Source organism: Poecilia mexicana, unplaced genomic scaffold (assembly GCF_051168715.1).
Source record: "Poecilia mexicana isolate PSO_F unplaced genomic scaffold, ASM5116871v1 scaffold_4, whole genome shotgun sequence".
In the NCBI taxonomy this organism is placed as follows: Eukaryota; Metazoa; Chordata; class Actinopteri; order Cyprinodontiformes; family Poeciliidae; genus Poecilia; species Poecilia mexicana.
The window spans coordinates 10,900,545-10,915,755 of NW_028263373.1; the positions used below are offsets into that span (position 1 = coordinate 10,900,545).

General features: G+C 39.8%; 1 protein-coding gene across 6 annotated transcripts in view; it reads right to left on the reverse strand.

Moving 5' to 3' along the window:
* Positions 1 to 911: 911 nt before the first annotated feature.
* The window catches only part of elovl1b (ELOVL fatty acid elongase 1b), a 15,150-nt gene continuing 850 nt past the window's right edge, over positions 912 to 15,211 (reverse strand). For 3 of the 6 annotated variants that reach the window (XM_015000491.2, XM_088004944.1, XM_015000490.2), the window contains 7 exons: positions 3,227 to 3,329; positions 2,952 to 3,142; positions 2,739 to 2,819; positions 2,576 to 2,632; positions 2,375 to 2,480; positions 1,947 to 2,083; positions 912 to 1,810 (listed from right to left, as the gene is read on the reverse strand). In XM_015000491.2, the coding sequence (XP_014855977.2) occupies positions 1,448 to 1,810; positions 1,947 to 2,083; positions 2,375 to 2,480; positions 2,576 to 2,632; positions 2,739 to 2,819; positions 2,952 to 3,142; positions 3,227 to 3,296 (1,005 nt within the window). In that variant the 5' untranslated portion in view covers positions 3,297 to 3,329 and the 3' untranslated portion in view covers positions 912 to 1,447. Of the gene's footprint in view, positions 1,811 to 1,946; positions 2,084 to 2,374; positions 2,481 to 2,575; positions 2,633 to 2,738; positions 2,820 to 2,951; positions 3,143 to 3,226; positions 3,330 to 4,571; positions 4,672 to 5,910; positions 6,007 to 6,368; positions 6,388 to 15,211 lie in introns of those variants that run through there. The other 3 variants (XM_015000492.2, XM_088004945.1, XM_088004943.1) reach the window with 3 other exon arrangements.

Genomic DNA, 15,211 nt, shown 5'->3' on the forward strand with positions numbered 1-15,211 from the left:
CACTCCTGGCAGACTTGGAATATGCAAACGAGTTGCTGCTGATTAGGTGGATTAACACAGCCACCAACTACGACTGTAGCACCAGTTTATTTGTATACCTCCATAGAAACATGATGTTTCTATGGAGGTATAGAAACATGTTTTGGTCAGGACTCCAACAGACACACAATGTGAATGAAAAGCAGCTGTGCGTTTCCAGGCACCAATAAAAATCTCTGTGGTCTTTTAAATGGGATTCATGAAGATGGAGCTAAAACGACCGTTTAACATTTACCAAGCTTCCAAGCAAAATGACTAATGACCAAATTCACCGTCCCATAATGTGAAGAACTCAATTTCAAGATCTTAAGTTTCTAGAATAAGAGCTCGTCACTAAACGTGTTTATGCCAAAATATTACAAAAGGGTAAACAGGAAGACGTGCAACCGAGTTGTACATCTTCATGTCAGACTGAGTTGCTTTAAGTAGTTTTAAAAACATAAATATAAAAAGGGAAAAAAAAAAAAAAAATCAGGCAGGTTCAGATTGGCAAATGCACCATGACGACAGTGTTCACCCTCCAAAACCTTAACATCTTAATGTCTTTTTTTTTTTTTTTTTTGGCTGATTATTGTTAAATAATGCCATCATGTGTTGTTTCTTAGAGACTGGATTTAGCAATATGTAGATTATCCAAATACAAATCCATGAATGACCCTGCAGCAACTAACACATGGTTGAGTCTGGCAGAAGTAAGTCCGGTGTGCAGCATGCCGTCTCTTGTGCCATGAATGGAGAAGGGAGGAGGGGGCATAATGGGTCACTTGTTTACCTCCTACTTAATCCACATACTTGAGATTGTTGGGACACGTGGCATTTGCAAACTGTGCAAATAGTTTCTTCATTGTTGCAATGAACAAAATACCAACATGTTAAAGATAATTTAGGACTGAATTTATTGGCAATTAAATTTTAAATACACGTGGCAACAAAATTTAGAAAGCACACCAATATAATTAGTTTTTTTTCCTCTCTGTAAAACTATTTACAAACTGCTGTGTTTTTTTTTCAAGTTTAATAGAAACTGTACAGTCTTCTGTCCACAGAGGGGGAGGAGGGTCATAGGTCAGCAAATGGGCTAAAAGTTCACCAGTGTGACACTGAACTGTGAAGTTGCTTTCAACATCAGTGAAGACATAACATTCAAAACATCTTCTCTTCATACATCATGTTCCAATAGATGGATCCACAATGCAACAAAAACCCAACAAAACCAACTAACCAGGTGTGGAACCCCGACTGTGGAAGTCATTGACCACGTTGATCGCCCATGTTTTACACAAGAAACTAAAAAAAACAAACAAAAACAAAAAAAAAACTGTAAAACAGTCAAATTATTCTTTGGAATCCATAGTAATTTTAACAAGCTGACTAGGTCATACTTCCTGGGTACTTCTTTCCAAAGTCTCTAAGCTTTCTTCATCTTGCCGTTGTGGGCGCGGCCGTTCTCATACTGAGTGGAGCCGTTGGTAGCTGCGTGGTGGATGCCGTTACTGCTGCCGTTCTCATACAATTTGCCGTTTTCGTGGACTTTTCCGTTCTCTTGGTGTTTGCTGTTTGCGTATGCCACTGCACCGTTCTTCTGTTCCTTGATGTCCTGTTTGGGCAGCCGCTTACCCTTCACGTAGGCCTGGACCCAGAAGTTGGAGAAGAGGATGAAGAAGAAGGTGCCGTACATCCAGACGAGGTGAATGATGGTGGGGAACTGGTAGTCACAGCTGTCCATGAAGTAATACTGAGTGGCGTGGAGGGAGACCAGGACAAACTGGGTCTGTTGAAGGGGGAGGAGGGGATAAGTAAAAAATAGAGATTAAACCAACTATAAAACACAAAAATGTCTCTTTTAGCTGCAATCTCTAAAGGAACTCCAGTAGGAAGTGAAACTGTTGAATGCAGGATTTCCTTACCAGCTGAATGGCAGTCATGTATTTCTTCCACCACAAAAACTTCTGGAAGCGCGGTCCAGCAGCAGAAAGACCATAATAGAAATACATGATGACATGGACGGAAGAGTTCACCATGGCATGGAAAGATCCCATTCCACCTTAAGAGAAAACACACGTCATTAGACTAATCTAATCAAAAATGACTATCCTCCTAATCAACACAGACTCCATCCTAATTATTCTCTCAGAGCTGTTGCGGCGACAAAGAAGCTGATGCTACTAAAACAGAAGAGTCGAGGTTTTTGATAAGCTTTTTACAAGGCCAAGCTAATCGTTCTGGTCTGTTTGCAACACCCTGGCATGCAGGGTGAAAAAACTCAATTGTACCCAACCTGGGTGGCCTCTGTCTCTCTATTCGTCATTTTCATATTAGCTTGAGATGGACTCACCAGGAGCAAAGTTGACTCCCCACCACCAGGTCCACGGCATGAAGGAGTGGTGAAAGATGTGCAGGAACGTAATCTGGCCGTGTTTTTTCCTCAACACAAAGAAGATCTAAAAAAAAAAAAAAACGAACATGAATTATTTACCATCAAACTATTAAGCTGATTAATCCATAAATAAAATAAGGTGTAGAGAATAGGACTTACTGTGTCCATCAGCTCAATTATCTTTGAAAACCAGAAGAGCCATGCAACACTGACCATCTAGAGAAAAGAAAGGTCACATTAACAGCAGGTCTATTTTTACGAAATTCAAATCAAAGCGATCGACGCCCCTCCTAGCGGTAATTGTTGAGCTTGGTGAACTTACCCTTAGAGCTTGAGGACTATTTGAGGTATCAATTGCATCACATCTCCAAGTATACGTTGTAGCCCAACCAGACATCAGAAACTGTAAAAAAATAAAATAAAATACAAAGTTGAAGCAATGTTAAACCAAAGGAACATGCACACAAAATGCATCGGCGGTGAACAAGAATTGCACTGATGAGTCAAATTTTTGGAGCAAGTCTAAGATTCCTACCTCATACACAATGTAAACTGATAGAGCCACCAGCAAGAAATTGTAGACTATCATGGCCTCCTTCAGCTGGAAGGGTTTCCGGTTGGCCATAATGCGAGGTCCCACATACATTATGAAAAACAGGTAGACCAATAGTATTGCTGTCATGGAAACAGGACTCTCCATCAATGGGTAGTCCTTTATCCGTGGATCTGAAACGAAAGGCAACATTTTCAGGAAACGAGTATCAGAAAAACAAACAAATTGTTTCTGTACTTTAAGGATAAGCTGCCTACCCATTCCTGCCAAGAGGTAATTGTAGATATCCAAGGCATGAGAGCCCAACTCCTGAAGTTGCCGAAGCATATTTGCTGTTGTGAATTGTTGAGACCAAGTTAGCTGTGAGGAAAATAAAGACATCTCATTGTTAGCCTTGTGTACGAAAAGCCAAACGCAGCACAAATGCCTCTGGAAAGGTTTTTACAATCTCGAGACATTTTAACTTGTTCGCCCAAAGTTTATTCTTCCACTGTCATCTCCTGAATAATTTTTATACAAGAAAAAAAAAATTCTATCCATCTAGGGTGTTTTCTTTGTCCTGGGCTGAAACTACTCGTCAGATATGGTCTGATATGAGAGAGGCGGAGTCGCGACCCACAGCCCACAGTGAACCGATTGTTCAGGAGTCAAGCCCAAAGGTTCAAAGACAATATCCAGACTGCTTTCTTCAAATAAATTCCACTGGTACAGAAAAAAAAAGCAAGTTATGCAACCAAAGAGTTCACTGAACTCTAAACTCAACCTTGAATATAACGACAACTTCTTTAATAAGACCCACTTCTTGACAAAGCAAACGGCGAATAACTAAATATAAAAAATATTGTCCAGGAGTGATGCTTTGGGCTTCAAGCTTAGGCATTTTATTTCTATAAAGGCTTAATAACTCAAGTGCAAGCTGAAAAGCAGTGTAGCAAAGTAGAAGATTTCTAGGGTGCGGCTTGCCCCCGAGAGAGCCATTGTTTGAAGTACAATCTACAATGCTCTGAGTTCTCACTGCCCACAGTCCTCCTTAAGCAAATATCATTAAAGGCTAATAATTTCAGTATCTGGAATGAAGGTCAGAGCTGACATACCACAGCACCTGCAAGGAGGGAGGATAAGGCATGTGGAAAAAAAACAAAAAAAAAAACAACTTGGGAGGAAACTGCAATGCTGTGTGTTTCTTAGAATTGATCCTTGGAAATTCTCTAATAGTTTACAATTCCGACGAAAAAGTTATACAAGCACCAGTCAGTTTAAAAAAAAAAAAAAAAATCAAATAAACATTTACTCTGAAAGCAATAAAAAAACTGAAACTGGAGAAATTGCATATTTCTCATTCCCTTTGTAGCTTGTGCAAATTTTTCCACGTGTCTACTACAACACTTTGCAGCAAGCAAAGTTACTTCATGCCAAGATTTCAGGTGACACTGAGAAGCATACCAGACAAATTTCTGTCAGTCATGCAACCAGTTTCCTTCCACTGGCCTTTTAAACACAAGAACAAAAATGAACCACTGCCAGTTTGCAGACACAAGCATTACGTGCACGTGCTAGTGTTGCGCAACAGTCCACAGACATGGCATTTCAGACAGCTCTTACATAAAAAAACTGGGGTAGTTTTTGATTTGTTGAGATATTTGATGAGGCATCACACAGTTTGGCAAAAGTATCCTGTCTGATGTCCTGAGTGTGTCTTGTTCTGGGAAAGAAAATGCTTTGCAGTTAAATCAGAAACTGGTCAGATTATTTTACTCCGTCTTAGCCACCGCTAAGCCAAAGCAACTACAGGGCCACTTAAAGGGCCAGTTGTGAACGGGGTTCAGGACAGTTTTAAACCCAAAGATGCAGCCAGTGGTGTTACCGTCAAGTAAGAATGAATTGTTCACTGGCAAATCTCAACATCTGAACATTTGCAAAAGTCGTGTCAGACTATTTCAGTTAAATAAACAGTAGTATAACAAAATTTGATATAATTTGAAGTGAACTTTTCATTACATTGTTTAAAAGTTTATTGTTTTAGGAGGAAATAGGAAAAAAAAAAGTGACTTTTCATGGTCAAATGCAAATACTGACCATGGAAAGTAATCATACCAGACAAGATAATCTTGTCTGGTATGATAAGGTAAGGGAAAAAGATAGTTTCCCTTTTCTGAGACCCAGATGAAGATAAAAATTCAAGGAAAGAGCCCTTCCTTATTTGCCCAGTGAAACCATAACAACCATTTCACCAGAACCAGCTGCAACTCACTCCCTTATCTCCACTAATTAAAAGCCTGCACAGAACTTCACAGTTGTGCAGTAAACTAGTCCAGGACTCTGCTTCTAGTAGTGCCGCCATATCAGCAGAGGTTCAGATAACCCAACAGGAGGACAAGGATTTTCTCATGATTGTGGGAAGTGAGGGGTGGGGGGAGGAAAGGGGTCAGAAAACCGTCCGGTATTCCCATGACACAGTGATACAATACAACTGTGGACATGTGAACACTTAAGCACCTTAGAAAAAAAAATGCCCCCCCCCCCCCCATCTCTCTCTCTCGAGAGAGAGAGAGAGAGAGAGAGAAATGAGTTACAGCTGCTACCACCACCGACCCCTAAACTTTCCGACACCACCGCCCATTCATTACGAGGAAAGTTTAGCAGCAAACGGTTGGTGTGCGACTGTGAAAGAGAGACCAAACAGGAAGGAGGGGTAACTTTTCCCCCTCCGACAGAAAGCCATGTCAATGAATCATGGGGATGGAAAAATGAAGCTCACGAGTTAGAAGTTAATGATGAACAAAGATCAGTAAAGGACAAGGAAGGGAAAAAGCGGTTTGAAAAAAAAAGTCAAGAACACATTTTCTTTCATAGACATTACCCCCCCCTAAAATGGCCCAAAACATCTGCAGAACACATTCCCCGAGTTATTGCATCTTCAAATTAAAGTTGCGATACATACCGTCACAAGAACAGACTTGTTTCTCCCCCCTAAATCATCAAAGCAGAAGCGCCTTTCTCCTTTTTCGGTTTGGCAAAACCTCTCAGCTGACTTGAGCTGCAGGTAGAAAGACAAGCAGGCAGAAAGAAAAAAAAAAAAGAAAGAAAGAGAAAGCAGCAGAGGGAAAAGAAAGGCAAGGCTGAGAAGGGGCAGGAAAGTAAGAAAGTAAACTGAGAGAGACTGGTACCAGCAGTCTTCCACAAGGTCACACCCTCCCTGACTCACATAGTGGATGAATAACCAGCCTTCAGAAGGAAAGGGAGGGAAGGAGGCAGAGTCGGAGGGAAAGCGGGAGGGAGTGCGAGCTCTATGTGCGAGTGTCCTGAACGTCCATAAGAGATACAACTGGGATCAGGCGGCCCCCATTTAAACCCACTTTACCAAACAATTCAAAGTGAAATCCTGACTGCCAGCCATACCTTAACAAGCAGGAGTCCAGTCCCCTTTTAACCGCTCTCCCGGTTACACCCTGTTGTCCCTGAAACACACAACTCTGGAGTTGCCAGGCAAGTTTACCCCCTCCTTTCTTCCCTCCCTCCTCCGGGTGGGACGATTATATTATTCACATGGAGCAGGCAAGAAATCAGAGGAGACACTGTTATCGTGAAGGGGGTTATTGTTGTGCCTTTCCTGGCCCTCTACACAGCCAACACCCATGAAGCCTCAGTTTCTGTTGTAGTGGTGAGGGACCATGTCATGACCCAAGTGTCCCAAGTTCAGTAGATGGCTGAAAACTTGTGCACCACCTTGCCTCTAATGTGGAAGACACCATGTTTGTACTATAAGCAAAGAGAAGATGAGTATGGACCTCGACTAACGTTTTTCCACTGGTTGCACTGGTGGGCTTCACCCAAACTTTTGACTGCGTCACATTGTTTAACATTGCAGTTTTACCTTTTTTAAAATCTGTCAAATTAAGGTAATATTGACCTGTAAATCTAGTAAAGTTATTTATGTGAAGCAGAATTGGTGAAAAAGTGTTTGAGCTTCCACAAACTGAATTTTGAACATTTCAGTCTCAAGTTAGAAGATGTTTTAAGGGCTAAATATCTGAACAACATCTCAAACTAAACATTTCATTATGACCAAGCCATTTTCCGTTGCTTAACTTGGTGAAGGAAAGTGTTTCTTTTGCAGGACTATATCATCATCTCAGCCACTACCGATTTTCTATTTATGCATTCATTGTGCTTTTTCAGTGTTTCAATTCAAAATGCGTTAGAACCAGTTACAAATGTACAGTGTCCAGCCATGGTAGTTCACATGAACTACTAATTTGTTTTCCTTAAGGGGCCCGTTTCATTTCACCTCTTGATCGAATGACTTAGAATCTAGATCTGCCTGTGTGAATAATTTGGGGTGCACATTTATTCAATCTTTATTTTGCTACATTTTGTATTTAAAATGATTCATTAATGTGGCACATCAAGCCTTAATCACTAAAAACGTCTGTCAACCATTTATAAAAAAAAAAAAAAAAGAAACAAGTCTAGAGCCCTGGGAGGAGAGAAAAGCACTACATATGAACCAGCTGCCGATAAAGCTGAAGTTTGCTCAGGGCTGGATGGAAAACATCATGTAGACCAAAATAATTGCAGCCAAGTAGACATGACTCATAAGATAATACTTAAAATTCTTCTGCAGGACTTGCATAAGATCGTTTTGCTTTCTGAAAGGGAACCACTAAGTCAAATGCCAATGTCACACCCAAGCAAGCCTTGCAGGAACATCATCAACTAAAACTATTTGGAAATACTTTGGGATCACATTCATTTTAAAACAATAGCGTGGCATGTGCAAAAACAACAGCAACAAAAAAAGCTATTGATCATGTTTATGTTTTTAATGACTTGTAGTTTTGATTGGCAGAGGCTAAAAATGTATTCTTTGGAATTAAAATCTAAAATCCCCAAAGAGAGAGAACTGTAAATCAAATTGATTTTAGTTTAGAAAAGACGGTATGATTTTGCCCTCAGCCTTTCCTTCTGAGAAGTGTTTCAGGGAGATTGTATCTTGTGGTTGCCTTGGAAATACTTCAAAGCCCCATTTCCCAGACAAGTTAGAGCCATTGTCCCTGCAGCCTGGTCTTATAAATAGCAGAAGGCTGACGGTACATAAGGGTCCATTTCTTCTTATTAAAAATAACAAAGACAGGCAAACTGATTTCCCCTACTAGTACAGTGTGGTTCATCCTAAATCTAGGCCAATTTAGAGGATTAGGTGGATATATTATAAAAGATCCCTCCTCTTTGATGTTCGAAATGACCCTAGATTTGACAAAGCACTTCAGTAAACTTTGAGTTGGCCAACAACCTCCCAAACAGGGATTGTGGGATCATTAGGTGTTGCCATTGTCTGCAATACCTCTCGCCAACACCCGCTTTTCACATAAAAGCTTGATTTGACTCAGTACTGCCAGCTCAGGCTTATCAGCTTTAAACTCCCATTTTGCCCTTTAAACCTTTAAACAACATGCAATGCTTCACAGCTTCATCTGAAATTTGCAGTGCAGTGAAGTGCGTTTCTGGCAAATGCTGATTACAATCAACACTGTAAATCACCTCACTGAGATATAGCGATTTACCTTGATAAAACCTCCAAGTCATGTACTTCAGATCGTGGAGGTTGAAGCAGTAATGTCAGAATAAGCAACGCTAACATGCGATCCAGCTCCATCTACCTCATCTCCAAAGACTATATTTTACATAAGACCTACGCTTTGCAGCACGACTCAGATGTCTGAAAACGTCATAACACGTAAGTGCGTCTTGTAAATACTTAGTGTTTTCCAACCAAGCAGGTTTGACTTGAAGACTTCCACTTTGCAGCAGGGGGTGGGGGTAGAACCACTCCAGCGCACTTTAAACCCTTCCCTCTGAATACCAAAAACATGCCTAAGAAAAGTCCATAGTATCAGGTAGGAGCCAACTGAAGCATTTCACACAAGATGGTCATCTTGACCTACGAGACGACCGCGGCCTCCCACCGAGAGTCCATTAGGATGAGTAAGGGGGAACATAGAAAATGGTTGGAGGGGATTAAGGTAGTTTACACAAGTGGTAAACTCTGATGTTATCACATTAAAAGTTACGCTTATCAGCAAAGAGGCCCGCAGCCTGCAGTGTGCGATGGAAAGAGCACAAAAACAAACAGGCAGTCGTAGATTTGAGAATACAGGTGAGATCTCAATAACAGGCCAATCGCACGGTACTTTTCAGACATTCATAATATCATATAAACCAGGTTTAGGGGAAGAAATGTGGCAATAACCCACACCTCTGCAGCTTGTGCTCGTTCGTCAGAGTCAGGTTAATGAAATACAGTTATTTTGAATGAATTAGAAAATGCCTTCTTATGGACATTTTTTAGAGTAACTTTTTTTTTTTTTAGAAACAACCTAAAGGCAGGTATTAAACATAATTTAGCCCACTATTCTGCGTTAAAAGTTTTTTTTTTTTTTACTTATGTGATGCAATGTTCTAATCAAATGTGTTTTCATTAGCTCTAGGGAGAAAATCATAACAGACAAAAAGGATGTGTGTAATTGATCTAAACACTGTTCTGCTTAACAAACTGAGTTGCTGGGGGGAAAAATATATTCTGATTTATTAAAACATGAATATTTAATTCCATTTAATCTGAAAATCAGTTCAAAATAATTACAAGTAAAAGAAGAATGAGGCCATCTCACACTTTAGCTAAACCCTACTTTGTAATCACCGTTTTGCATTTCAGTGTTCCAGCTGTATTTGAAACTAACCCATTCATAAGAATCTGATATAAACCATTATTCATTACAACAATAAAGCATACTGGAAATGGTAATTGCCCACGTGTTTAAGGAAACTCAACTGCATTGTTGAGTAGTTTCATCATTAAGTCACACGTGTGTCACACGTGATCTATGTTTAGCTATTCCAATTCTTAAGCCATTCAATGCATTTTAACAACTTCAGCAATAAGGTAGTTTCATAGGTAAGAGTTTTCTCAAGACAATGCAGAAAAAAAACCCCAGGCATAATTAGTGAATAATCAGAATCCAGTGTGGCGACTGTGCAGGAAGTGACAGCATGCAAATCTGTTTCAGGAAAAAAAAAAAAAAAAAAAAAAACCCCAAAGAACATCCACTATTATGTAACAAAAAGCAGTAATGCGTGGCAAAAGATCATGTCGGGCGACATTCTCAATGACATCATTGGGAACATGCATTTTGTTAGTAAGCCCTTCTCTGTTTTCCAATCTGACGTTTAGGAGCTGTGGGGACAAAAACTGTTTCACTATGTGTAGGACTTAATCTCATCCTAACTTGTTCTGCAGCCATGTCATCATGAAGCACGTAAAGCAACCAAAACACTCATTCTACACAAGCTCTGCAACATATTTTCTTAAATGAGGAAATTACCCACAGATTATTTAATTCATGATCTCACCCACACACCCACCAACGAAGCTGGGAGCTAAACTCTGATTTTCCATCACATAAAGTACAATTTTAATTGAGCTGTGCAGATTTTCTACATATCAGAAAGAACCAGGAGAGCAACTATCAGTATTAACTTGTACTCATTTAGTAGCCAGACCCAGTAGCTTCTCTGCAAATAAACACCAACATAATCCCATAGTAAAAGATGACTACTAAAATGAAACATATCCCAGGTGTCTATCTTTACATGTCTACCTGGACTGGAACAGAAAGTCACACGACTTGGACAGGTCAAACAAGAGGGTCAAATGTTTCCTGAATCACTTTTAAAGCCTGTTGGAGTTCATTCATTTTTGTCTCTGTGCACCACCCAGGTTCGTTCACCAGTTTCAGGACCTGACCAGAAGCCCTCAGTGTAAATTACCTTGAGAAATAATGAGATTTGGTTATATATAAAAACAGGCTTTAAAGCCGAAAAGTGCTCAAATGTTACAAGTCATACAAATGGAACAGATGCAGAGCTACATTCACCGTCCAGCGCTGGGGCCACACTTAGCTCACTTTATGGCTGTAACCAAGTGAGGCAAAGATTGTAGTGCGAGTTTAGCTTTTTATTCTTTTCTGCAATCTGTACTCTCCCTAAAGGGTAGTCTAATCAGTTTCAGTCTGTGTACGTATGACTGGCGGCAGTCACACATCAACATGGTTATGTAAGCTGCAGCGTGTGCGTGCAAGCAGATAAAAGAGATGGAGGAAAAATCCAGAATCCATTACAAACCCATCAGATCTACATTATTCCTTCAAGCTGCTGATTCTGACCAGCTCCACCCCACTAAATGAATTACAAGGTTATCCTCAGTTTTGAAGCCAAGTAGTTCACAACTTTTATTTGATATTCAGTACACAAGAGTTTTAAAACTATATGCCAACGCTTGATGCATTAAATTAATACTTTTTTCAGTAATGATTTTGATCAATGACCGAAGCAGCTCCAACTTATATATATATATTTTAACATAAAAATTAAGGATTATAAAACTAGCACTAATAATTCCTGTAAATTTCAAATATGCATCATGTAGTCCAACATAATGAAAGAAAAAACTGTTTTGCGGAAGCAGTTATGTTCACGCATGTTTATTTCCAGGCATGCATACAAGATTAAAGTTAAACATAACTCTCACTAAAAGAAAAATAAAACAAAAACACAATGCATCACTGGACAGAAAAAGAAACATTAAGAAAATAGAAAAGCTTAATCAGCAGACCCCCCACAGTCACTATAGACCACTTCCTCCAAGCTGAGGAATGCAGCCAAACTTGTTGTGGGACTGACATGCTAGCATCCAGTGTCCTCTGCATTGTGCTGGGATGTGGGTGTGTAAAGTGTTGGGTGGGTGGGGAGTATCATCCCAAACTTAAAGTATTCAAACAAGGCCTACCGATCAACATTAACCTCATTTTCTCCCTCCCTCCTTCCTTCCTTTTTCTCACCAAGGACTCAAATTTCTGTAACTTTCCACAGACAATTTCACCCGTTTCTCATGTGTGTCCGAGTTTATGCAAACCCAACAGTCTTCAAAGGAAGACATAGGGAATAAGTTTACAGTAAACACAATGACATGTCAGTCTGACTGCATACCAGGAGGGAGAGATACAGACACATGTAAGCCAAACCTCAACGCGTTTAATGGGTGATTAATAGCTAAGCATGTTTAAATACCAAACCAGTGTGAAAAACCAACCTGGTTGGCAGGTTGGGGTAGTGCAAGACTTCAACACGAGTGGAATGAAACCCTTTATGTCTGTCAAGACATTCTGATACACAACGCCACGGAGAGAACATGACTGCTTACAAGCCGCTGTGCAAATAAACAGTTACTCTCCGATACCGATCCTTTATTCAACGTGTGTCATGCTCCAGTCCTCAAGGACCAGTGTCCTGTCAGTTTTAAATGTCTTTGCTCCAACACAGCTGATTAAAATGGTCCAACTACATCCTTGCCATGTCAGAGGCCCGCAAATGAACCGTCACCAGCCAGGCATGATGAACTAGGGGGGGGAAAAAAAAAAAAAAAAAAAAAAAAAAAAAAAAACGTCCCAAGGAATTACTTTGGACACCACTGCTTTCTTCAATAAAGAAATATCCAGAAAAAGACACTCACAATTGTCATACAGAGTTTCCAACGTCAAGTTTTTATCATTTGACCTTTGATCTAATTTTTCAAAAATGAAAGAGCCAGCTGTTCAAGCTGACGCCTAGATGGAATGTGCACTTTCAGCTTGTAACTTCCTTACGGCTATGTAGAAAGGGAAATTTAAATAAGCAAATCATTAAAAAGTCCAAACATCAATCGGCGTCCGGTTACACTTCCTTTCTGTACCCAGTAAACCGAGTTGTCCTCCTCAGATTTAGTGATCCCAGACAGGATGAGAAGGACATGCCAAACGCCGTCATGGAGTCTAAAACATTTGAACAGCCATAAAAAGGAAAATCCATTGCAGTTTAATACAGAAACTTCCCTGACCCTTCGTCTACTACCCCCTGTTGAATACAGACAGTGAGCTCTACCGTCTCTGGTAGAGTGAGTCGTGCATCCAAATTGGTCTCATAAAAAGTCATGATGTTCATATTCATGCCGATAAGAAAACTTTCTCAAAGACCAAAAGTGCCATGCTCAGAGAAGAACCCAATCCCACCATTAGCATGCATCAAGCTGAAATGTGTGGAAGCGACAGAGGAACAGTGCAGCCTGAGCGAGTTGTACTGCATTTGGAAACAGCTGAGATGAATGCTTTGATGCGAGTCATAGGCCAGTACAATATGTTACAAATTTATCACCACCACACAACAGAGCAAAGAACTACTTCAATTGTAATGAGCATATGTTGAAGTACCATGCTTTCAAGCTCTCTATACTTGAGAGTATAGAGAGCTTGAAACTACATGTTTCATACATGAAACATGTAGTTTCATGTATGACATGAAACTACATGTCATACATGACTCCTGCAACCAAGCAGCAGAAAGACATTAGCAATGTTTACTTAAATACTGAATTATTTAATCGCAAGTCATATTGTTGTTGTGACATCCTTCCTTAAGCTCATCAATATTACACGATCGTTTCCAATGGAAACGATTCAATATTCCAGCTTCTCTCGATCTCAAAAACTGCATGGATTCTAAACACACGCAACCCAAAGGTCACAGCCTCCAAATTACATTGATTCTGGAATGGAGTCATTAATTTAATAGATGCTTTTTTTTCTTGAAAATTCAGTTATTAACAATATTAAAGTAATACAGTTGTTGGTAAAATTGGTAACTCTACCTTTAAAAAAAATGTTGCGAACTGTACTTTATGACAACGCTAGCAGATGTAGCGTCAACAAACAGGATTAGTTCATATAAACTCACAGTAAGGAATGATGAAATCATTCCCATCATTTAAATAAAAACTAATGCCTGTCATTAACCCAAATAAAATGCTGCCCATTAGTCGGTTCTTCCTCCAGCTGAGTTTTTGCAAGTGATGACATGCAAATGATTAACACTTAAACTTTTAAAGTCTAACAACAGCAACTCTGCAATACACAAGCTCTCACCTGAAATGTTCACAAAGAAGATTTTATCTTTTGATCGATTAACCCAACAATCTTTAACTGCAGTTTGAGATAAATACTCAGCTTCATTGATTTATGCTGGTCTAAAGTAATGAAAATGTAGGAATTTCAAATATTTGCTAGAATTAAAAAAAAAAAGGAGTCAGATCTCTTTAGTCACCACTTTCTAACAAAACTACACTAGGCCACATTAACAAACCAACGCTGGGCCTTAAGTAAAGAACTAACATTTACCAAGGGCTGTCATTACGAAGGCACTCATCAGGAGCCAGTTCAAACACTGGACAACACAAAGAAGACAGCTCCGTCAAAGCAGGATCACAAAACATTAAAGCCATCTTTCTGTGCATCTGTAAACTAAATCACTAAGTGACAACAATCCTCTTAGGGTTTTACTCGTCAAACTGACACGAAAACTCAGAGAAGTGCACCACCTAACAGGAAAACACCAAACAACTAAGAAAGGCACCTCTTCAAGTTGAAAACCACAAGGAACTGTTGACAATTATTGCTCTGAAGAAGGGGGGGGAAAAGAAAAAGCATTTAAAAAGGTCAGCATCTATACATTGTCTCTTGCTCTGCCATCTGCTCTGCTCATATTATTCAAACCCTTCAGGCAGGATGTTGACACTGGAGGCTGATGAGGCGATAAGAAAAAGTGACACGGCGGAGATAATAGTAACAGCACTGGCACTGTGTTTGCATTACCCACAGAGCTTAGATACGGGCCGGTTGACCTTGGGACCGTGTCCTCCTCACCACCATTGGTTACAGATTATGTTTGCATTGTTAACAGTTCGTTAGAACCCATAATTTAACTCGGCCAACAATCACACAAAAACAAAAGGGATCGATGATGACCAGCTGGAAGGTAAACACGCCTTGTTCCCATTTTATAATTTTTAACCAGTGCACAAAGTATGTTTTGTTTTATATGCAACAGGTAAAATTATAAAACTGAATCTTTTTAACCATCATTGAAGGAACCAATGATGCCTTCACTTCACATTGTCAGTTTGTTTGTGACCATAAGAAAAAGACATTATCGTTGTGCTAATCTGTGTTCTTAGGCAACTGCTGTTGGTGGTTTCTACAAAATTATGAAATCCAACACCAGTGTCGAAAGTCCACATTATACAGCACCCTAATGGGGAAAAAGACAACAAAAAACAATGTATTCATACATACAGTTTACTAAAACACACGCATTTG